General features: G+C 52.1%; 1 protein-coding gene and 1 pseudogene across 1 annotated transcript; one reads left to right on the top strand and one right to left on the bottom strand.

The window, feature by feature from the left end:
• The first annotated feature begins 320 nt into the window (after positions 1-320).
• Positions 321-3787, top strand: LOC129043504 (BEN domain-containing protein 3-like; annotated as a pseudogene).
• A 2228-nt stretch (positions 3788-6015) lies between these two features.
• On the bottom strand, positions 6016-19092 carry LOC129044630 (putative serine protease 47). Its single transcript, XM_054502647.1, has 6 exons — positions 18709-19092; positions 18407-18433; positions 17446-17608; positions 15679-15956; positions 12496-12662; positions 6016-6523 (listed from the first exon to the last, which is right to left on the bottom strand). The coding sequence occupies exons 1-6, from the start codon at positions 18920-18922 to the stop codon at positions 6221-6223; spliced, it is 1152 nt and encodes a 383-aa protein (XP_054358622.1). The 5' UTR covers positions 18923-19092; the 3' UTR covers positions 6016-6220.
• Between the last annotated feature and the right edge of the window lie 3845 nt (positions 19093-22937).

Here is a 22937-nt window from a genome sequence, read left to right as displayed (position 1 = left end):
GAGGGGGAGGGGTGGGCCGGAGGTGTGGGTGGAGGGTTTGCAGTTCCACTGCAGCAAGGGCTCCTGTGTCCCTGTGCAGAAATGACACATGGAGTCCTGTCATGTCACATGAGAGCGCAGCACACAGACACTCAGAAAGAGAGGGGAAATACATGGTGCCTGGCTGTCTGCCGCCCCCGGCACCTCCCCCAGCTGCCCTAGCCAGGCCCTTTGTGCGCTGCTCCCACTCCCTGGCCCCACACCCTCCCCACCACTTGGCACCCAAACTTGGCTCAGGCTGCCCAGCAAAGTACATAACTCAAGTCCCAGTGGAACAGAAGATGAACTCAGCTGAATTCAGTGAAGATGTAGAAGAACTTCTAAGAAGTGAGAGTGGAGACAGAGGCCAAAGTTGCTGCTCTAAGCTGCTCCGTGAATTCCAGGACTTCTGAGAAACACCCTCTGAACAGCATCTTCACTGCCCTCCAGGACTTGACTGGTCAGCAATGGCCAGCCAGAGTCCGTCCCCAGCATGGAGAGGAGGCAGCTGATCCCAGAGGTGCTCCTAGCACGAATGTGGAACCTGAGAAAAGCTAGCCCTGCCAAGGCAATGGAGAGCAGGACAGCAGGGCAGGAGCTCAGGCTCTGTGTGGCCAGGCAAGGAGGAGCTCTGCAACCATGCCATCACCCCTTACTACAAGAAGCCTCTGTATGGCATCTCACACAAGTTCATGGAGAAGAAGAACCCTCCCTCAAGGGACCTGCTAAACATGTATGAGCTCTTCCAGAAGGCAAATGCCAGCAACAGCCCCTCGTCACTTAGGCTCCTGAATGAGCCACAGAAGTGGGACTATGGCAGCACTGGGGTGGCCACCAAGTGACCCTAACATCTACTTCCTGATCCAGAAGTTATTCTACATGCTCAACACCCTCAAGTCTAACAGGTCCCAGCTGCACAGCAAAGTGGACCTGCTCTCCCTGAAGGTGAACCCCACTGAGATGGTGGCCAAATTCCAGCCGCCCCTACCACCCCATAGCAGCTCATGGACTGCAGAGCTCAAGCAGATGGTGGACCAGAGCCTGTCGGGTGGGATCTTGGCCTGCTGCCCACTGGTGCAGCTCTTCCCCAAGCTCTTCAGCCGCAGTTGACTTCTCCTGAGCCTGCAGTGCCTGCAGCTTTGAGGCCAAGCATAAGCTGGAGTCACCGCACCTGCAGCTCATCCACAACTACGTGGAGGTCTACTACCCCTCGGTGAAGGACACAGCTGTGTGACAGGCTGAGTGCTTGCCCCAGCTGAATAACTTCTTCAGCCACTTCTGGGCCCAGCGGGAGATGGAGAACAGCCAGCCCGGTGGCCAGGCTGCCAGCTTCTTTGAGGCCAAGCAGTGGACCCCGGCCACTTCCTGGACTACAAAGACGAGGAGGAGGGCCTGTCTCTGGACCGGAGCAGCACCATGGCCTCAGACCATGTGGTGGACATGCGGGACCTCACCGAGCTACTGGATGAAGCCTCTTCGCCTGGCGAATTTTATCGTCTTCCTCCTCCACTGGCTCTTCCCTGAGCTCTTTGACTACTGCAAGCTGGGCGAGTACTACAGCTGCTATGGGGATGGCAGCAAGCAGGAGCTGGAGACGCAGAGGCCGCACAGAGGTCTACTTCTCCCATATGCAGAAGGAGGCGGCCTGGCTGCAGCAGTGTGCCCAGCGCATCAACGACAAGCTCCAGGGCCTGGGGCTGGATGCAGGCAGCGAAGGCGAGCCCCCCACGCGACGACCGCTACAACTCCTCCAGCCTCCCGATGACATCTCAGTAATCAGGGCGGAGGATACCTCCAAGGGCGAGCAGTGCCGCTCCAAGAAGATCTGGCTAGTACTCATCAACTTGGACAAATTGGAGATTCCCCAGGCCAACTTGGAGGTGCCCAGCACCGACTGCCTGCTCAGCAAGGAGCATCTGCACAGCATCTATGAGAGCAGCCTGTCCATTGGCAACTTCGCCTTGCGCCTGCTGGTGCCCCTGTTCCCCAAGCTCTTCACCCATGAGAACCTGCACAAGCAGTATAGCTCCAGCGGTTCCCTGGGCAAGAAGCAGCTGGACCTGTCCTGCATCAAGCTCATTCGCCAGTACATGTGCCTGCTCTACCTCCACGCCAAAAATGACCACTTCTGGACCCTGGAGTTCATGGGCACCCTGCACCAGGACACGAGCAGAGGCGCTCCTACCAGCAGCAGTGCAAGGTCCACGTGCTGGCCCCGGGTGCAGAGACACGAGGAACTATGCAATCAACCCTGAGAGGTTTGAGGAGGAGTTTGAGGGTCCCCCGCTGCCCCCAAGAGGAGCAGGAAGGACTTTTGCAAGATCCCCTTGGACGAGGTGATGGTCCCTCGCCCAGCTTCCCGGTGCCCTCTCCCTACCTGCTGTCCGACAAGGAGGTGCGCGAGATAGTGCAGCAGAGCCTCTCTGTGAGCAACTTGGCTGCAGGGCTCCTCCACCGCCAAGAACCTCCCGCTGCAGTACAACCATTCCCGGGCTTGCAACAAGAAGCAGCTGGACCCTACACAGCTGCGGCTCATCTGCAGACTTTTTAATACACTTTTAGTGTACTCACTTTTAGTACCTTTTAGTTCCATTTTTTTGGTTGAAAGCAAGACATGATATACTGGGCAAAAGGAACAGAGGTAAAGAGGTCTTTTGTGTAAGGCTCTGTGTTTATCTGGCTGGTAGTTAGACTGTCTTTACTGTTTGGTGTTGCTGTAGGTGTCAGAGGCAAAATGTACTCTGGTGTCCTTGTTAGTATCTCCCCTTTTGTCTTTGACTTTCCCTAGAGACTCCTTCTTAAATAAGTGCTGAGACAGTCAATTCCTTCCATTATAATTCCTTTATTACACAAAAGTCCTACTGATGTGGTGGTGAGGCGCTTATGTGGGAGAGGAAATGTTCTATAGTCCTGTAATTAGGTTCCAGGCACAGTGCACAGTGAACCTATGCTTCTAGGCTGTGACCTGAACATGTGCTTCTCAGTAGCCCATGTCCCTGGTGGGACAGGAAGGCACAGGGAACTGGAGTTTGACGCTTTTCTTTCCCCAACTCAGTTAGAGTCTGATAAAACCCCAATACATTAGGCTCTGGTAAAAATATTTTCTCTTTAGGATAGGTTTTTGCAAAGTAGAACTAATATTCTCCTCTTATTTCAAAATGGTTACTTTTCCCATCGTCCTGCCAAAATCAGGAGGGGGTTTTTCTCTGATCTACACCCTGAGAATCTGGTAAGGCTACTGAAGGTAAATCTCCTGAAAGTTGGGGCTCTTCTAAGACTGGACATGGAGTTTTTAACTGTCAAGCTCATCCACATTGAATCTTTAGCACTTTGTCAATTACAGTTTAGGTTTTCCTACCCCAGGATTTGCTCCAATGGCCAGCTTTTACATCTGAGCTTTCCTTCAGATTAACTGTGATTCTCTGTATCTGCCTGTCTCCAGTTTTGAGGGTAGTAATCTGCCCTGTGACCTCAATTCACTGACAGATCTAAGAAGAGTTGTTGACTTTCAGTTTGTTCAGCTTTTTTTTCTTGTTTTGAGAATGGGAGTGATGACTTCCAAGCTTCTTATACTCCAGACTGGGAACTGGAAGTCTTTAATTGATCTTGGTTCATTTCATTTCATTCCCATAGCTTGTCTGGGGATGACTTTGGCAACAAAAGCAGCAGCCCATGCCCGTGCACCATCTGGGAGAATAGGGGGGCCCTGATGATGACTCTAGGGCCCTCCATGCCCTACTCGTCTCTCTCTTCAGGAGTGGATATCTGAGGCTCACTTTGGGGACAGGTCAGAGTAAGCCTCCCTCAGGTGTCTAAGGCTTGGATAAAAGGCATCTTGGGTGCAGTCTGTGGGTGTGGAAAGAACAGTGATTGAGCTCTCTCAAGAGAGATCTGAGTTTGAATTTCTGTTCCACTACATACTACCTATGATTCTTTAAAAAGCCACTCAACCCTGGCCGGGTGTGGTGGCTCATGCCTGTATTCCCAGCACTTTGGGAGGCTGAGGCGGGCGGATCATGAGGTCAGGAGAGCGAGACCATCCTGGCTGACATGGTGAAACCCCGTCTCTACTAAAAATACAAAAAATTAGCCAGGCATGATGGCGGGCGCCTGTAGTCCCAGCTACTCAGGAGGCTGAGGCAGGAGGATGGTGTGAACCCGGGAGGTGGAGCTCGCAGTGAGCGGAGATCGCGCCACTGTACTCCAGCCTGGGCGACAGAGCGAGACTCCATCTCAAAAAAAAAAAAAAAAAAGCTACTCAACCCTAATAGGCTGCAGTTTATCTTTAAAAATAAACTAAACCAGGAAAGGTTACTGAGCACTTACGTTGGTTTCAAGAAACAGGGAAACTAACTGTGCGGGAACTGAGATTTGTTTGATCTGTCATGTGGACTAGGTATGTATCCCTACCCTTTGGTTTAGAGGCCTGAGAGCATCCGGGAGGACAGGAAATCACCTAACCCCTGGCATAAGGTGTATAACAGGCAGGCCCTCAGGACACAGCCAGCCTGTGGCTGCCACAAAGGAGAACAGTGGCTCTGGGGACAGTGGAGTGGCTAATACTCTAAACAGAACTGCCCAAGCTCTCCTGGCCTTCTGGAGAACATGCGTGGAGCACATGCTGTCTTGGTAACTCACTGACCTCTCAGAGTCCTGAGCAGCCCTGCTCTGAGACCCCATAACTGAGCTTACCACCAGGGGAGGGAACACTTGCTGTGGAGACCGCTGACCTCTAAGGCTGGACACTAGTAGTGGACATATTACTAGGCATAGCAGTACCTCAGTGGTGGAGCTCTGGTCAGAGGGAGGGACTGCTGGAAATACCCCTACAGGAGTGGATACCGGGAAGACACTTTCTTCAGGCCTCACAATATTATTTTGGGGTGAGAATTCCTACATGAGTAGTAGAGGGTTTAAGCCAGTGAGGTCCTGGTGTTGATGTGCATGTGAGTCCATCTGTGCCCCTTGCCTGTGAGGGTACAGGAAATGTCACCAATACCAGGACTGGGGACAATGTGCACTGAACCTTTTGGATGGTGCCTTGTCCATACGGATATGTGCTAAATGGGAGCTCTCCCGTGGTCTCTGAAGGCTGGGGGTAGGCTATGCTGAGAGGCCTCTAGGAGTCTAGGCCTCTAGGAGTCCTGCTGGCTGCACAGGGCTGTGTCCAGCAGGCTTGCAGGAAGAATGGCCCAGAACACTATTTTGCTGGGGCACTAAATCCTGCGTCAGCTAAGTAGATAAGGTAATACCAGGCTCTACCAGCTGGAGGAGTGCAGACTTCTTGGGGCAGGGTTGGCCAAGGGCCTTAGACAGGAGGGAGCACATTTATGCAGGATTGGGCTCTTTGGAGATGGGCAGTGGGTCAGGTGCCTGCGGACTTGGGGAAAGCAGGGCCTACGGGGACAGGTGAGGAGGGGCAGGAATTGTCCCTAGGCGCAGAGCTCTGAGCATGGCTGACCTAAACCTCGGCTTTTGGCCTGGCATCAGGACCCTCCTCCATCTGCTTCTGTCAGTCTTTCCCAGACCCTCATGTTTTGAAAGCACTCTAGCTGCAGGCTGGAACCCTCTTCTCATGGCTGGGATCCTGTTCCCCAGTCCTGCTCAATTACTTTGTGCACCAGCCACTTCCCTTTTTCCGTCTCCACTGGGAGTCAAACCTCCCTGCTCCATGCCCCAGAAGCGCTGTTCCTCTACTTCAGAGAAGCCCTTGCACCCTGGCACTGTGGACATCAGGCGTAGTTTCAGCTCCTCCGAAGGCCTGGGTGCTTCCTGTGGCAGGAGCAATGTTGAGGGCAGACTGACCCCGCTCCCTCCCAGCTGGTGGCCTCAGTTCCCTCAGCACCCCTAGTGTCTCCCTACCCCTGCTTTCCTCCTAGGAGCCCACAGTTGAGATTCTCTCTGTGAGGTCCCAGTTTCCTGCCCTGGGAGTCAGACAATGAATCCTATGGAAAGGGCAAGCACTAAGGAGCAAGAGGGGCCTGGGAGGGCCGTGCGGGTTGGAGGAGGAGCAGATGACTCTTTTATTGGGTTTGGTTTCATGTTGCCAAGCTTGGTTTGGGGAATAGCAGTTGATAGGCAGAAAAGCCAGGATTAGGAACGATTTAGAGGGACAGTGGGCTAGGGAGAGGGAGGGTCCAGCATGGATACCTAGGCCTGAGCAGAGAGAAGGGGTCGAGGGGCTCTGCGGTCATCACAGGGTCTACCATGGGGCCCTGAGGGTAAGTGGCAGCAGGAGCCAGGTCGGTGGCAGCACAAGGGCTGCGCAGGGCCCAGGCAGGCCAGTAGCCCTCAGAGGCTTGGGTGGAGAGTGGGTGTGAGGAGCCAGCACGGGGTCAGAAAGAGGAGTGAGCCTCATGATTTCGTCGATCCAGTTGGTGAAGTAGGTGACCCTGGTGAAGATGCTGGGGTAGGCAGGATGCCGGCAGTCCAGGCCCCAGCTGGCCAGCCCCACCAGGACCCAGGCACTGGGGAGGTAGCAGACTAGAGGCCCCCCGGAATCACCCTGAAGACAAAGAAAGAGGAGTTAGCTTTGGGGAATGAGTGTGTCTGAGACACCAGGTGGCAAGGTCGGACATTCTGTGCCTCCGCTCTCCGAGTCAGGGTCCCGCTGCAGACTCACCAGATAGAAATCTCCAGGCATCAAGTTCCTGAGCTGACCCTCAGAGTAGACAATCATAGATCTGAATCTATCAACACGTGAACCCACCCTCTGCCCTCCACACCCAGAACAACACACTGCTTGAAGCCTAGAGAGGACAGCTGTATGTACAGGGCCTGAGAGAGGCTGGGCCTGCTAGCAAAGCACAGCCAGCTGAAACCTCTGTGCAGAGCACAGCTCTTGTGAACCCCAAGCTGCAGCAGAACATCCCCTCTGGGGACTCCTTCCTTTTTTGTTCATTTGGGCCTTTGGTTTTCTCTCAACTTTTTGGTAAAGTATCTTTAGAAAGTGCCCATGCCCAGGCCCTGTGGAGACAGCCCACATCACTAGGGAAGCAGGCAGAGGTCTCCAGAAAGTTGCTGGGAGTTACTGGAGTCCTGAAATGCTGTCAGGGTGGGATCATGCAGTTGAAAGCCCCCTATATCATGGGCCAAAAAGTGAGACCCAAAGAAAGGGTCTCAGCTGGGCATGGTAGCTCACGCCTGTAATCACAGCACTTTGGGAGGCCGAGGCAGTCAATCACGAGGTCAAGAGATCGAGACCATCCTGGCCAACATGGTGAAACCCCGTCTCTACTAAAAATACAAAAATTAGCTGGGCATGGTGGCATGTACCTGTACTCCCAGCTGCTCGGGAGGCCGAGGCAGGAGAATCGCTTGAACCCAGGAGGCGGAGGTTCCAGTGAGCCAAGATCATGCCACTACACTCCAGCCTGGCAACAGAGCGAGACTCCGTCAAAAAAAAGGAAAGAAGGAAGGGAGGAAGAAGGAAGGAAGGAAGGAAAGAAAGAAGGAAGAAAGGAAGGAAGGAAGGAAGGGAAAAAAGAAAGGGTCTCATCTACCCCCTACCCCATGGTGCTTAGATAAATAAGTCAACCGACCCTATGGAAGCAGGAGGACATTTCATATCCATGGATCACAACAAGCTTTCCCGACCTTACACTCAAAATATGAAACAGAACCTACCTCTGCGAGGTCCAGAAGAGAGGGCCCAGTTGGTGCAAACCAGGAGAGGATGGGGCAAGCCTTGTGGGAGGGAGCAAGGGGGCAGAGGGAGGTCCCAGAGCCACAGAGGGGCAGCTTGGAGAACTGTATGCTGGAGGGTGGGGGACACGTGACCTGTTTAAACCATCAGTCTGGTGCCATGTAGAGAAAAAGTTGCTGAGCACCAGGTAGAGAGGAGGGACCAGGGAGGCAACTACAGGAGGGAAGAAATGGTCAGATTTGGGATGGTATTTTGAAGGAGAAGCCAAAGGACTTGTGGACTCTGGCCTTTTCTCACCAACCAGGGAAAAGGTGTGGAGACAAAAGGAAGAAGGCTGAGAACTCGGCTCTGGGGTCTCCAGCACTGAGAGGCCGGAAGGGCCCAGCCCCTCTCAGGCCCTGTACATACAGCTGTCTCCTCTAGGCTTCAAGTAGTATGTTGTCCTGGGTGTGGAGGGCAGAGAGTGTGTCCATATGTGATAGATTCAGATCCATAATTGTCCACTCTGAGGGTCAGCTCAGGAGCTTGATACCTGGAAATTTCTATCTGGTGGGTCTGCAGTGGAACCCTGACTCAGAGAGAGGAGGCACAGAGCATCCGACCTTGCCACCTGGTGTCTCAGACACACTCATCGCCCAAAGCTAACTCCTCTTTCTTTGTCCTCAGGGTGATTCTGGGGGGCTTCTAGTCTGCTATCTCCTCAGAGGCAGCTGGTAGCAAAAAGTGGGAGTGGAGCGGCTGGGGCCTGGCACCAGGAGCTGAGCGTGAGATGCTGCTGATGCATCAAGGGAGCAGTGACTTTGGCAAGGCAGAGGCTGTGGACGAAGTGGCTCTGGTGGCATGAGAGGGACAAGGCTGCATTGGGTGATTCAGTGCAGTCAGCCCTGGGAGGAGTCTTCAGGGAAGAAAGGTGGAGAAATGGGGCAGTAGCTGGAGGAGATTGTTGCCATGCCTTGATGTGGGAGGCATGAGAGGGAGAGCAGGGGACACAGGAGTAGGGGAAGGCCCTAGCGACCCGGTGCTCAAGGATGGGCTGGCCCAGGGTGAGCCATCGGGGCAAGGGGGAGAGACTGGGCAGATCAGGGTGAGCAGATGCGGGGCCAAGAAGAGCGAGCTTCTCATTGCTCCATCTTCTCAGTTTGATGAGAAGCAAGACAGCACACTGAGAGGGAGGGGCCTGGGCTGGGGGAGTGGAGGCCAGAGGAGAGAGAAGGAGTGACATGGTGCGGTCACTAAAGAATGCTCCCAAAGACATCCATATCCTCATCCCTGCAACCTGTGAATGTGTTATCTTACATGGCATAGGGGACTTTGCAACTGGAGTTGAGTGGAGACTCTTGAGATGGGAGATTATTCTGGAGTATCTCAAAAGGCCCAGTGTCATCACAAAGTTCTTTATAAGGGAAGGCAGAAGGCAGGAGGGTCAGAGTCAGAGAAGGAGATATGACAACAGACACAGAGGTCACACTGATAGCTTTGAAGATGGAGAAAGAGACCATGAGCGCAGGAGTATGGGCGGCCTCTAGAAGTTGGAAAAGGAAATAGAATCTCTTCTAGAGCTCCAGAAAAAAACCCAGCCCTGCTGACACCTTGATTTTAGACTTTTGCCCTCTAGAACTGCCAGATAATAGACGTCTGTGGTCTCAGCCACCCAGTTTGTGGGGATTTGCTCCTGCAGCCCTGGTAAATTCATGCCTGGGATCTTCTTGGGAGTGGAAAGTGCCTTCGCTGTCTCAGATCCACCCCTCAGTGCTTCCCTACTCGGAGTGCCCACCCAGCTTGTTTGAGGGCAAGAGGAGGCCTGGTCCTCCGGGCAATGGTCCCTGACTACTCCAGGCCTCAGCGATCCATGCAGATGAACCACCTGCTTGCCAACATCACGCTTGATTCTGGGCCAGTCTGGGAGAGACGGGGAGAACTCCAAGGGTCTCCTGGCCCTGACCCTTGGGAGCTCTAAGTAGGCAGAGGAAGTCCCAATATTAATGTACCCCATGCAAACTAGGCTGTGGTTTGCACTACTGTGGAGACAGAGGAAGCCACATGTAACTGGTGGGCCTGGTGGTGAATTCCACATTGAGTGAAAGGGCAGATCCAAGATAGGCCCAGAGAATGAGTACAACTCAGATAGAGGAAAACAGACAAGGCCAGGAACATGGAAGCCAACACTTATTAAGCACCTGCCAAATGCCAGGCATGGTGCTACATTTCTACAGGGATCTTATGAAGTGGAGGCTGTTAGCAAGCCCACTGCATGGGTGAGAAAACTTAGCTAAGGTCACAGCACATGCAAGTGACAGAGTGAAGACTGCAACCAGCTGTGTCCTGTCCGCAGTCTGAGGGCTGAGTCACCCTGCAGCTCTCTCTCTCCTCAAAGCTGTTTTTGTGTGCTCCATGCAGGGAAGAGACCCACGGGGTGGAGGCAGGGACCACAGCAGATGGCTCAGCAGGAGATGAATCCAGATGGAATCTCACAGACAGGCAGTGGTGGCTGAAAGGCTCAGGAGATGTCCACCTCAGCAGTGTCCTCGGCCTGGGCAAGGAACTAGAGGAGGGGCAGGGCCGAGGGCACTGTGGGATGTCCAGCAGGCAGGCAAAGTGTGCTGGCCCTGAGGCTCCAGGGGCATGGCCTTCGCAAGAGAGGCTAGTGGAGAACAAGGCTGGAAGGGAGCTGGACTAAGGATTTGGTGGCTGAGCCCCACCAGGGCTGGGCATTGGGCAGGCTCCCTACTCCCCCTGGGGTACAGATGACTCTGTGTGGAGAAGGGGCCAGGCCACAGCCAGAAAGGAGGAACAACAAAGTATGTGGACGTGGACAGGAAACCAAGAAGACTGGGGCTGGCTCCTGCTGGGCAGGCAGATGGGCCGAGCTCCCTCCCACTATTCAGTTAGCTTGCCAGGCAATATTGAAAACAGTGCTGCCAATGATCCCTTCCCATGGGCCAGGGGGATTCAGGGCTCAGACTAGGGGGAAGGAAAGACCTGGTTCTAGTTTTCAATCTATCGTTTTGCTAGCATTGTGGTCTTTGCCAAACATATCCATTTCCAAGGGCTTGCCATAACAGATTGCCACCACCTTGGTGGCTTAGAAGCAACAGAAATGTATTCTCTCACAGTTCTGGAGGCCACGAATCTGAAATCAGCGTGCTTCCAGGGACACACTACCTCCAAAAGCTCTAGGGGAAGACCCTCCCTTGGCTGTTCCAGCTTCTGGCGGCACAGGCATTCCTTGGCTTGTGGCGGCATCCCTCCCCTCTCCATGTCTTTCTGCACAAGGCCATCTTCTCCATGTGTGTCTCTATGGCCTCTCCCCCTCTTTTAAGGACACCAGTCATTGAGTTTAGGGCCCACCCTAAATCTAGGATGGGTTCATCTTGAGATTCTTAACTAATTACATCTGTAAAGATCCTACTTCCGAATAAGGTCACACTCTGAGGTTCCAAGTGGACACCATCCTTCCAACCACCTCATGGAGGAGGCCTTGGAATCCTCACATAGCTGATGAGGACCCAGGCTCAGGAGGTGAAGAGAACATCCCAGGTCACAGGGCAGGCACATGTGGTGGAGCAATGTCTCTCATTTCAGGGTCCCAGCACTTTCCTCTCTGCCCTACAGTGGTGTCTATGCAAAAGCTCAGCCCACAGATGTCAGCTTAAGAGGCTACAACCTGTGGGAGAGGTTGTGGAGGCAGGGTTGGCCTTGGAGTCACAACACCTGGGCCCAGGTTGTACTGCCTCACTTAGGCTAGACACTTTTCCTCTCTGGGCCTCAATTTCCCCATCTATAAGATGGGACATTACAGAAAGTTGAAAAGGATCTTCACAATCCATGTATCTTACAATGAACTTATGTCCAGAATACATAAAGAGCTCCTAGAAGAAAAAGACAGACAACCCAACAGAAAAATGATAGGAGAAAAAGAACTTGAAGGGAAACTTCATAAAGATATCCAATAATAATAAACATACAAAAAATTTTAAGCCAAAAACTACTACACACTCACCAAAATGGCCAAAATCAGAAAAGATGGAAAGGAATAATAGTTGGTGAGAAAAGAAGCTCTCATCCTCTGCTAGAGGGAAGGCCGTTTGCTATCCTCTGCCAAAGCTGAACACACAGACACACCTTTTTATCTAGCAATTCTACTCATAGGATTCTATGCAATAAAATATATTCATCTGTGCCCCAAAGACAAATACAAACATGTACATAGCACAGCTACTCATAATACCTCCAACTTGGAACCTACTCAAATACTTATCCAATGCAGAACTCAACTCACACAATAGCGTGCTGTCGAGCAATGAGAAGGACACACCATAACAACGTGTAATAGTATGGACGAATCTCAGAAATACACTGTTAGGACACAAGAGAGTGCTGACTGTAAATTCCACTTACAGGAAGTTCAGAATCTAAGGTGTTAAAAGTGAAGGTGTTTGTTACCCTTGGGTGTTAGTGATAAGAAGGAGGCACATGGGTGCTTCTTGGGTGCTGGTAACATGTTGTATCAGTGTGGGAAAGTTCATCAAACTATATACTTATTAATTATGTACTCTTGTGTATGTATATTATGCTTTAATAAAAAGTTTAAAATATATTAAAATATGCTGTTTGAAGATCCTTCCAGCAGATGTTCCTGCTGAGATGCACTGGGGAAGGGGCTAGTCTAGGGGAGACTTCTGAGGGATGGAGCCCAGGAGGACACTCAGAGGAGAGGAAACAGGAAGTCCAGGGGACGCCACAAAGAGAGCAGAGGCAACACACAGACCCGTCCCAAGGGAAACTGAGGCCAAGAGAATATGCAAAGGAAGAGAGGAAATGACCGTACTCACTTTGCAGATGGACTTTCCTGTCGAGAAGTCCCCCACACACAGCATCTCCTCATGCACAGCGTAGGTCTCACCTTTGCCAGTTCTTTGCCCATATAAGGTATTACAGAGTGTGTTCTCAATGAGGCCCACCTTGCCCTCCTGGAGATAGAAGGGTGGTGACAGTTGCACTGAAGAGATAAGGGGGAGATCAATGACATGTCCTGTAGGTTAACTAAGAAAGCTCAGGCTACTCTGAGCCCCTACTCTGCCTGACTGCTAACCACAACCCCCCAAACATAGGTTTTCTCAGAGCTGCCAAGCTTTAAATGCTGCTTCACTCTACTACCCATCTTTGATAAGCTTCTCTTCTTTTTCTCAAACCTTTGCACATAGTCATCCTATTCCCTCTACCTCTCTCATAGCAATAGATCACACCTCTCTTATTCTACAAGAGGCAAATCCCACCAACACATGACTCATTTATTGGAACTTAGCAACTATTCACTGACCAACTTACTCTTTCATGAACCATCCCATCCATTCTCCCTCCATCTATCACTAACCTTTCTTCTCCACCCATCATCCCATCCACTCACTCACCCATTCCTCCATCTACCTATCTTCCCACACCTACCCATTCATCCACTCACTTTCCACACATTTGCCCAACCATCCATCCTTGCATCCATCTCTCCATCGAGCCCTCCATCACTCACCCACCTAGCCTCCTCTCCACCTATTGACACATCCACCCACTCCATCTATCTACCCCTCACCAATCCTTCTATCTACACATCTATCCAAACATCCATCTACCAACTCAAATATCATCCATCAATCCATCCATCCATCCACTCATCCATCCACTTATCCTTCCATCCGTGCAGTCACCCATCATTCTAGCCATCCATTATCCATCCATTTATCCATTCATCCATCCATCCATCCATTTACTAACACAATCACTGATCTATTCGCTCATCTATTCAGCTATTCTGGTGCTGTCTTTTACATGCTAATGATATAGATAATTTTTAGTAGAAAGTGACAGATTATATGAAATAATAAATTAAAAAATATTTTAGATTAAGTGATATGAAGAAAATAAAACAGGAAGATGTGATAGAGGGGGTTGCCTACTTTAGCTCACATGATTAAGTAAAACCAAGAAAAAAAACTGCATAGTAAATGTAAAGAAGTGACTCCTGCAAAGATTAGAATGACAAGCAAGCTAAGAAAAAAAAAAAAAAAAAAACCAGCAGCTAAAGGCCCCGAGATAGAAATAGCCTTGAGATGTTCAAAGAGTACCCAGGAGGCCCAAGAGGATGGGGTGGGGTATGTGAAGGCTGCAGTAAAAGATGGGGTATGTAATGGCTGCAGTGAAATATGAAGAATGGAAAGGGTGCATTGGAAGGTGGGATATGTCATCACTGGAGCAGGAGATGGGGGATGCGAAGGGCGCAGTGGGAGATGGGGGATGTGAAGGGCGCGGTGGGAGGTGGGGGATGGGAAGGGCGCGGTGGGAGGTGGGGGATGGGAAGGGCGCGGTGGGAGGTGGGGGATGGGAAGGGCGCGGTGGGAGGTGGGGGATGGGAAGGGCGCGGTGGGAGGTGGGGGATGGGAAGGGCGCGGTGGGAGGTGGGAAATGTGAAGGGCGCGGTGGGAGGTGAGGGATGTGAAGGGTGCTGGGATTGCAGGTGTGAGCCACCGCGCCCGGCCAGGTGTCTGGATTTCATTCTGCACAAATGAGAAGTTACTGTAGAATATTGAGCTGGGAAGTGACATGACTAATATTTAAAGTAACACTCTGACATCCACGTGGAGCCTACAGTGGGGGCACAGAAGAATGGAAGCTGGGTGACCAGTTCCGAAGCTACAGGCAAGAAATGCTGGTCTACCGGTGTCATGCAGCACGGTGGTACCAGCCCAGGAGCACCAGTTGGGATATTAAAACAAGTATATGTTGCCTCTACCCTCAAGGTATAACCAGATGTGTGTGTGAATGCTGGGGGCCAGCCAGCAGATGATCAGGGAGAATCCCCTCCATCTAGTAGTCAAAGGCCATAGATGCTAGCAGAGCCCCACTCAGTGAAAACATATTCTATCAAAAATACGTACAGCACCTCTGTTGAGAAATGCTAACCCTACACATAATTAAATATATGTTCTTCCTTTTTCCCTTAACATCATACCATAAGCATTTCCCTAAACTATAAACACTCCTTTCTTCAATAAACACTCTTGTGTATAAGTCTTTGCCTACATTTCTTTTCTACTCATCTAACAATGAAAACACACACCACTCTCTCCTCTGTTATTCAGTCACGTAACAAGACTGTGAAGTAGATGAATGACCCAGGTTAGGATAAGAGCAACGTGAGGTTCAGAGAGGGTCAACAGTTCTACGTCGCAATCATTCTAACTGGATCATGCAGCCTCAGACTGCAGAGCCACCGTGTGTTTTCTCGCCACTCTTCCCAAGCACCTTCCCAAGCAAGGGACGATCCAAGTGTTTGGTGGTGACCTAGAATGCGCCAGCCCCCAAGCATGTCTTTGGAGTTCAATCAGACCCATGGCTGATTAAAACCTTAAAATAGTGGCTCACGCCTGTAATCCCAGCACTTTGGGAGGCCAAGGTGGGCAGATCACCTGAGGTCAGGAGTTCAAGACCAGCCTGACCTACGTGGAGAAACCCTGTCTCTACTAAAAATACAAAATTAGCCGGGCATAGTGGTGCGTGCCTGTAATGCCAGCTACTTGAGAGGCTAAGGCAGGAGAATTGCTTGAACCTGGGAGGCAGAGGTTGCAGTGAGCTGAGATCATGCCACTGTACTCTAGCCTAGGTGACAGAGTGAGACTCCGTCTCAAAAAATAAATAAGTAAATAAATAAATAAATAAATAAAACATTAAAATGAAGAACCATGAAGACTCAAAGAACCCAGATTCTGGATTCTCAAAAGTTAAAGATTCCCAGACTTTCAAAGCCTGGGACTCAGGGGACTCTAAAGCTATGGGATCACACACTTTCAGAACTAGAAGGGCCCCAGCGTGGTGGTCCTCAATTTACCAGTCATGGAAGTGAGGCACAGAGGGTCAAGTCCAGTGGCTTCCTCTTTGCCTGGCTAAGCCATCCTTCCTTCTTCCCCTCTGCCTCCCTCTCCTTCCCCTCCCTCATCCTCCTGCCTCTCCCACACCCCTCTCACGGTCTTCGGTGAGCATTCCCCAGCCGGTTATCCAACAGGACACGTTACTGGGCAGCTGCATGTCCTGGGATGGGAGGCAGACAGGGACAATGTAGGAAGTGAAGTTCACAGGCAGGTGCAGCTGCAACATGGCAATGTCACTCCCAAAGGGGTGGAGCTTCTCAAAGTCTGGATGGGTGATGATCCGGTGCACAGACATCTTCTGGGTGTGCTGGGTTTGATGATACAGTTGGGTGTTTCCCAACAGAACCTGATAGTTCTCCGGGGCCTGGGATTTGCTGGAGGAGGAAAGGCCCATTTTTACCATTCTCTGGGAGTGCGGGGCAGCACTCTCTTTTTACATCCACTTGTAACCGCCCACACACCTCTGGGTCCTTCTCCCCTGACATGATTCCAGGCAGCTTTGTATCCCCCTTTCTAACAGTCAGGAACTCTTTTTTTTTTTTTTTGAGGCTAATGGCTATTCTACTCACAACCTCAGGACATACGGCTTCCCCAGCACACCCCTGAATCAGAGGAGCAGAGAATCCTAGTGCCAGGAAAGTCCTTGACAGAGTCATCAAATCCAGCCTTTTTATTTTACACAAGAGGAGCTCTGGCTTAATTCTGGCTCCAGCCTGACCCTTCCTAAGGCTACCTATGACCCTCTTCCTGGCCTAACCACCTTTCCTGCCCTCCCCAAGGATGTCTTCCCCACTGTTGTAAGCACTCATAAAGGATTTGTTCAATGCCCGGATGAGCGCATGAAACTGATGCTCTCCTTGTTCCTGAACACAAGTGATGAAACTTCTGACCTTTGTGACTTTGTTCACGTGGGTCAGCCGCCAGGAAACCCCTCGCCACACTCCCCATACCAAAGCCTCCCCTCTGGCAAGCCCCTGCAGCTCCTCATCCTCCCTCAAGACTGCAGCATCTCTCTGGATGCCCCTGCCTCGGGTCAGCTCTTCTGACTCACTCTGGGCTTTCTCTCCTGCATCCTGCTTGTTGGAGCTTGTGCCTTGCCTTCCCATAGAGACACCTTCACTTGGGGTCTTGCCACACTCTGTGCCATAGAGGGTCTTGGGTGGTATGACACCCAGGAGATGCTCACAGCGCCCAATAGTTGGAGTCTCAAAGCCACTAAGTGCCCAAGCTGACTCCATACCTGGACTGTGATGCCTTCCTCTCCCTCTGGGTCCCTCCATGACTGTTCAGAAGCTAGGCACTGAGTCAGGCTCAGGAGGGCCAGAGGAGTAGCACCTGACTGTCCCCATCATTCTCCAGGGTCAGGGGTCCCCACTCTTCCCACCCATGCATGCAGCCTGGCACAGCTCCTTCCAGGCATACAGTTTTACAGAAAAAAAAGCATCGCCTGGCTGCTGGCTACCTGCAGAGTCCCCTGTCCCTGCCTGGAGTCTGACTCACGGGAGCATGGGGGACACTGAAGAGAAGCCCTGCAGGTGGCCAGCACAGACACTGCCAATGCTCTCACACATGTCTGGGTTGAGCAGACAGACACAGGGGCCAGGGAACTCCCTGCCAGAACTGAGGATGAAGGATGAGGAGGTTCTGGGCACATGGAGGGACAGTGGGTGGAGAGTGGGAAGGACAGTCCTGGTGGAGGGGACTGCGGGTCAAAGGCAGGCACTGCATCAGTTTGGTGGCAGCAGACTTCCCCAGAGCAAAGCCCAGAGGAGAAAGGCATAACCCCCCCAGCCCCCAACCCTCGTCCCTTGCATCTTCCTCCCCATCAGCCCCTCTGCTGGGGCCCAGGGAAGGAGGACTCACTTGAGAAAGCAGTGGGCCGTCGACACCAGCCAGCGGGAGTCGATGAGGACAGCTCCACAGAGGTGTGAGCCCCAGTAGAGTAGGCTGGCCTGCCATGGCCACTGGCCAGCTGCTGCGTCCTGGCCACCATAGATCTTCCCCACCACCTTAGGCTTCCCACACACTGTGGAGACACCCAGGTCCACCTGTTAGAGACACTAGTGGTGCCCAGTGAGGCCTCTGCTCTCTTCACAGATGGAAAACCAAGGCCAAAGAATAGGTGACCTGGCCAAAATGACTGAGGGCTACTCCAGCATCTGCCTTCTATGGCCACTAGCAGGACCAGATGACAGAGTACGACTGAGCAGGCTCTGTGGGAATGAGGGCCCAGGGGTCTGGCAGGCAGGGCAAGGCTGACCCAGGGTGGCCACAGCAGCTCATCCGGACCTGCCAAGGACTGGTGGACTGGAATCCAGCCCTGGGAGTTTATTTCCCTCCATCAGAACACCTGTCTGCCTACTTTGCAGATCAAAGAACTGAAGGTCTCGGGGGTGTCCAAGTGGCTGTGCCCCCTACCCCCGGCACCTCACCCCAGCATCCCAGGGAGAGAGATTCTCAGGAAGGAGTCTGTTGTGCTGTGTGACTTGGGGAAACTTGCTCCCTCTCTCTGATTCCTGATCTTCTATTTTTAGAAGGTGAGGGGGTGGGGCTGAGGTGGACAACCTTGGTTCTGAGACTCACAGCTGGGAGGGGGAGCTGCAGGCCTGGACCCCTGAGGGGCAGTGTCCTGATCCCTGGCCTACCCTTCCAGGCCTCAAGAAGGGGACATGAGACCCCAGGGCCCACCCCACACTCCCGGGGCCCAGCAGCAGTCCTGGTGCTGTCTCCCTCCACCCAGCCCCGGCACCAGGCCCTGGCGCCCCGTCCGGTTTCGTGGGCCCCACACCCAGTCCTGGGACCAAGAGCGGGAAGCCTGACCCACCTTGCTTGATGTCGTCTCTGTAGCCACCTGGTTGGGAGGGGAGGAGAGAGACAACGGATTCGGGTGACTTCCGGCCCTGGCACCAGGCCCAGAGCCCCGGCCTTCTCCCCACCGCCTCTAGCCTGCGGTTCCCCCATCTCTCCGCAGACGCCTGCCTCTCCCGGACACTCCTTACCCCATCCGGTCTTGCCGAGCCCTCGACCCCCTGCCCCCGTGGCCCAGTGGCCCCGTCAAATGCCCCCTGCCCCCTGCCCTCTGCCTCCGAGGCCGGCTCGGCCCCACACCCTCTGCTTCAAACGGACCTTGGGCTCTGGCTGCAGGCTCCCGGCCCTGCTGCGCCCCCGAGCTCTCTCTGGCCACCCCCGAGCTCTCTCTGGCCTCCCCCGGAGCCTGCGAGGGGCTGGCGGTGCGGGACTGTGGGGCAAGGGCGGCTTCTGGGCTCAGGAGCAGCAGCGGCAGCAGAGACCAGAGCAGGGGCCCCGGCTGGGCTCTGGTCCGCGTTGACCTCACACCCATCGCCTGACGCGAGGACAGAAGGAAGGGGAGCTGGAGCCGACCCTGACCCCCGAAACAGGCGGTGACTCCCGGCCCTGATTCCTGGGAAACAGGTCCTGACCTCGCCCTGACCCTAGCCCCAGACAGGCGCAGAACCCAGTCCCTAACCCCGTCCCAAGACAGCCCCTGACCCCGCCCTGACCCTCCCCATGTTCGACCCCTGAGACCTAGGAAGCAGTCTTTTGCCAAAGAATTCCTTAGGCAGCGGCAGGTTCCAGAACAAAGGAGAGGGTGAAAGCTGCGGGGAGCCTGTCGATCCTTCTCTCCACTACGGAGACAATTCATAATCTCCAAAATGCATCTCTTTTCTGGGATCTCTTTATCTTTGCACCTTGAAAGCTATCATCTCTCCGGCTGTTCTGGGCTCCAGTTGCCTTTTCTAGATAGGTGAGGAAGAGGTAGAGAACTCGGGCCAAGACTTGTCAAGAGTTTCCAAGGGCAATTTGGGAAGAAAATGAGAGGAAGACATGAACATCTGTTCCCAGCTGGCTCATTGACTCACCTCTGTAATCTTAGCACTTTGGGAAGCCAAGACGGGCAGTTCATCCTGCAGCCACGAGTTCAAGACCAGCCTGGGCAACATAGCAAGACCCACCCCCCCGCCCCCGGCCCTCAATCTCAACTAAAAAAAAAATAATAATAATAAAAATAAAATAAAATAAAATAAAATAAACATCTGTCCCTAGGTGGAAGAGGCTTGGTGTTTCTCTTAGGAATACCTGTTTCCATGAAACTGTGGGGATGACACCAGTCCCCAGGTCTGAGTTGGCAGCACAGCTCCACTGCACAACCGTGCGGGTTGAGAGCAGTTTCAATGTCCACCCTTCTGGAGCCATGCTTCTCGGAAGAAATATTATGTGAGCCACATAAGTAACCTTAAATTTTACAGTAACAACATTCAACTACAAAGAAATAGGTGAAATTGATTTTAATAATACATTTTATTTTACCCAATATGTCAAAAAATTATTGTTTCAACATAAATGCAGATAAAAATCATCGAGATAGTTCACATTCTGTTTTCCATGGTAAATCTCCAAAATCTGGTGTGTGTTATGTCTACTCACGGCACAGCTCAATTCGGCCTCGCCATGTTCAGGTGCACAATCATCGTGTGTGGCCCAGGGCTGCTGTCCCAGACAGCACAGGACAAGTGAATACAAACGCCCTCCCTGCCCTTCTCCTCCCACACCTGCTAGCCTGTAAGAGGAGGAAGCAGCCCTTCCTGGGTTCAGTGTGGTAGTTCATGGTGGCTGAGACGGGCCAGAATCCCAGGGCTGCTCTGAGGAAAGGAGCTCAGTCTGGGCTCTGGCCTTTTCTCTTGAAGAAATGGAGATGTGGCCGGGCGCGGTGGCTCACACCTGTAATCCCAGCACTTTGGGAGGCTGAGGTGGGTGGATCATGAGGTCAAGAGATCGAGACCATCCTGGCCAACATGGTGAAACCCCGTCTGTACCAAAAATACAAAAATTAGCTGGGTGTGGTGGCACTCGCCTGTAGTCCCAAATTACTCGAGGGGCTGAGGCAGGAGAATCACTTGAACCCAGGAGGCAGAGGTTGCAGTGAGCCAAGATCGCACCATTGCACTCCAGCCTGGCGACAGAGCGAGACTCCGTCTCAAAAAAAACAAACAAACAGAGAAAGAAATGGAGATGGGCTCAGCACTTTGGGAGGCTGCAGTAGGAGGATCACTTGAGCCCAAGAGTTCAAAACCAGTCTGGGGAACATAGTGAGACTTTGTCTCTACAAAAACAAAAAAGCAAAACAAAACAAAACACTAGTCAGATATGGTGGTACATGCCTGTAGTCCCAGCTGCTAGGAAGGCTGAGGTGGGAAGATTGCTTGAGCCCCAGGGGTTGAGACTGCAGTGAGCTCTGATCATGCCACTGCACTCCAGCCTAGGTGACAGAGGAGACTCTGTTTCAAAAATAGAAAAAAGAAAAGAAAAGGGACTGGGGGAGAATGTGAGGACTAATACACATAAGGACTTACAGTAGGACTTGGCCTAGAGGAAAGAGCAAAATACACCAGCCCTTGTGCTCCACACAGCCTTTTGGTTTGTTTGTTTTTGAGACAAGATCTCCTCTGTTGCCCGCACTAGAGTGCAATGGCATGATCTCAGCTCACTGCAACCTCCGCCTTCTGGGTTCAAGCAATTCTCCTGCCTCAGCCTCCCAAGTAGCTGGGACTACAGGCACCCACCACCATGCCTGGCTAATTTTTTGTATTTTAATAGAGACGAGATTTCACCATATTGCCCGGGGTGGTCTCGAACTCCTGAGCTCAGGCAACCCACCCGCCTCGGCCTCCCAAAGTGCTGGGATTACAGGCATGCGCCATGGTACCGGGCCTCCACACAGTCTTGTTTTGTTTTGTCCCACCAAGCCAATGGCTAGAGTTGCCCCCAAAATGGTGGCAGGGGAATTCCCAGAAGAGAGTGCCCCAAACTATCCCAAGATAGGGTCGGTTGGGATTCCAAAGAAAAGAAGCACTAACGCCGGGGTGATGAGTCCAGAGCATTTATTAGGGGAACCTACGTACAGAGGCTGCAGCAGTATGTTTGAGGGACAGCAAGAGACAAGGGGCTTCTCCCTAGGTATGTCTGCAGCAAGGGGACTAGGGTTTATGGATATCAGGGTCAAAGGAATTTAGCTCAGGGCCAGAGCCAGTTTCTTTCTGTGTTTTAGGCAAACAACCTAGATATCTCTATCAATGCTGAGGCCCAGCTTTGGGTTCAAGACTGTAGGGAAAAACCTGTAGCTGGCTGCATCACAGAGTGGTCAAGGCACTCTGTGATCTTTGGTCAAGGACGTTAGGGGGCCGGGTGCGGTGGCTCATGCCTGTAATCCCAGCACTTTTGGAGGCCGAGATGTGTGGATCACAAGGTCATGAGATAGAGACCATCCTGGCTAACACAGTGAAACCCCGTCTCTGCTAACAATACAAAAAATTAGCCGGCCTGGTGGTGGGCACCTGTAGTCCCAGCTACTCAGGAGGCTGAGACAGGAGAATGGTGTGAACCCGGGAGGCGGAGCTTGCAGTGAGCCCAGATCACACCACTGCACTCCAGCCTGGGTGACAGAGCGAGACTCCGTCTCAAAAAAAAAAAAAAAGACTGTTAGGGGAGCCAGAGATCACCTCCAGCCCCGCTTTTAGCTCTCAGTGGGTTCTTCATCTGGATCTAGAACCAAATTGACACTAGGCAGACTTTTTTTTTTATAACAAATCATTTTTTATTTTTTTAAACTTATTATTTATTTATTTATTTTGAGACAGGGTCTCTGCTGCCTGGGCTGGCATGCAGTGGTGCGATCACAGGTCACTGCAGCTTTGATCTCCTGGGCTTAAGCGGTCCTCCCACCTCAACCTCCTGAATAGCTGGGACTACAGGCACATACCACGCCCATCTAATTTTTTTATTTTTTGTAGAGATGGGGTCTCATTGTGTTGCCCAGGCTGGTCTCGAACTCCTAGGCTCAAGTAAGCCTCCAGACTTGGCCTCCCAAAGTGTTGGGATTACAGACCTGAGCCACTGCCCATCCTGACAGCGGGTAGATTAACAAGAGAAAAGTATACAAATTTCATTAGTTTTACATGAACATGAGGATCTTTACAAGAGAGTGAAGTCTGAAGAAGTGGCCAAAGCAAGATGCTTTTGTACTTTTTAGATAAAGAGCAATAAATTTAAGAAAAAAATGACAGGACAAAGAAAATCTGGCAACAGGCAATAAATTTTCCAGGGGAGTCACTAGGAGGTATGAGGGGTGTCAAACTCGTGGAAGACAAGGGTTATTCATTAAGTATATTTATTTAGGTCCATTGCGGCCTCCAATTCCCAGTCTCTGGGGATAGGGCACTTTCTTCACCCTGGTATAGTGAGGGTGTCCCTTCCGGAGGAAACTTTATGGCTTGTTTCATGCAAGAAGAGACACATCAGCTCGCCCTTTCTGAAACTGCAGTTTCTCCAATATTATC

Source organism: Pongo pygmaeus, chromosome 13 (genome assembly GCF_028885625.2).
Source record: "Pongo pygmaeus isolate AG05252 chromosome 13, NHGRI_mPonPyg2-v2.0_pri, whole genome shotgun sequence".
Taxonomy (NCBI): Eukaryota; Metazoa; Chordata; class Mammalia; order Primates; family Hominidae; genus Pongo; species Pongo pygmaeus.
The sequence above is the reverse complement of the archived record's forward strand: the minus strand, read 5'-3'. Positions and strand labels throughout refer to the sequence as shown.

Coding starts and splice junctions, on each gene's coding strand:
- LOC129044630 (XM_054502647.1), bottom strand. CDS start 18,922: ATGGGTGTGAGGTCAACGCGGACCAGAGCCCAGCCGGGGCCCCTGCTC. Junction 18,434..18,708: donor GCCTGCAGCCAGAGCCCAAG/GTCCGTTTGAAG, acceptor CCTCCCAACCAG/GTGGCTACAGAGACGACATC. Junction 17,609..18,406: donor CAGAGACGACATCAAGCAAG/GTGGGTCAGGCT, acceptor GTGTCTCCACAG/TGTGTGGGAAGCCTAAGGTG.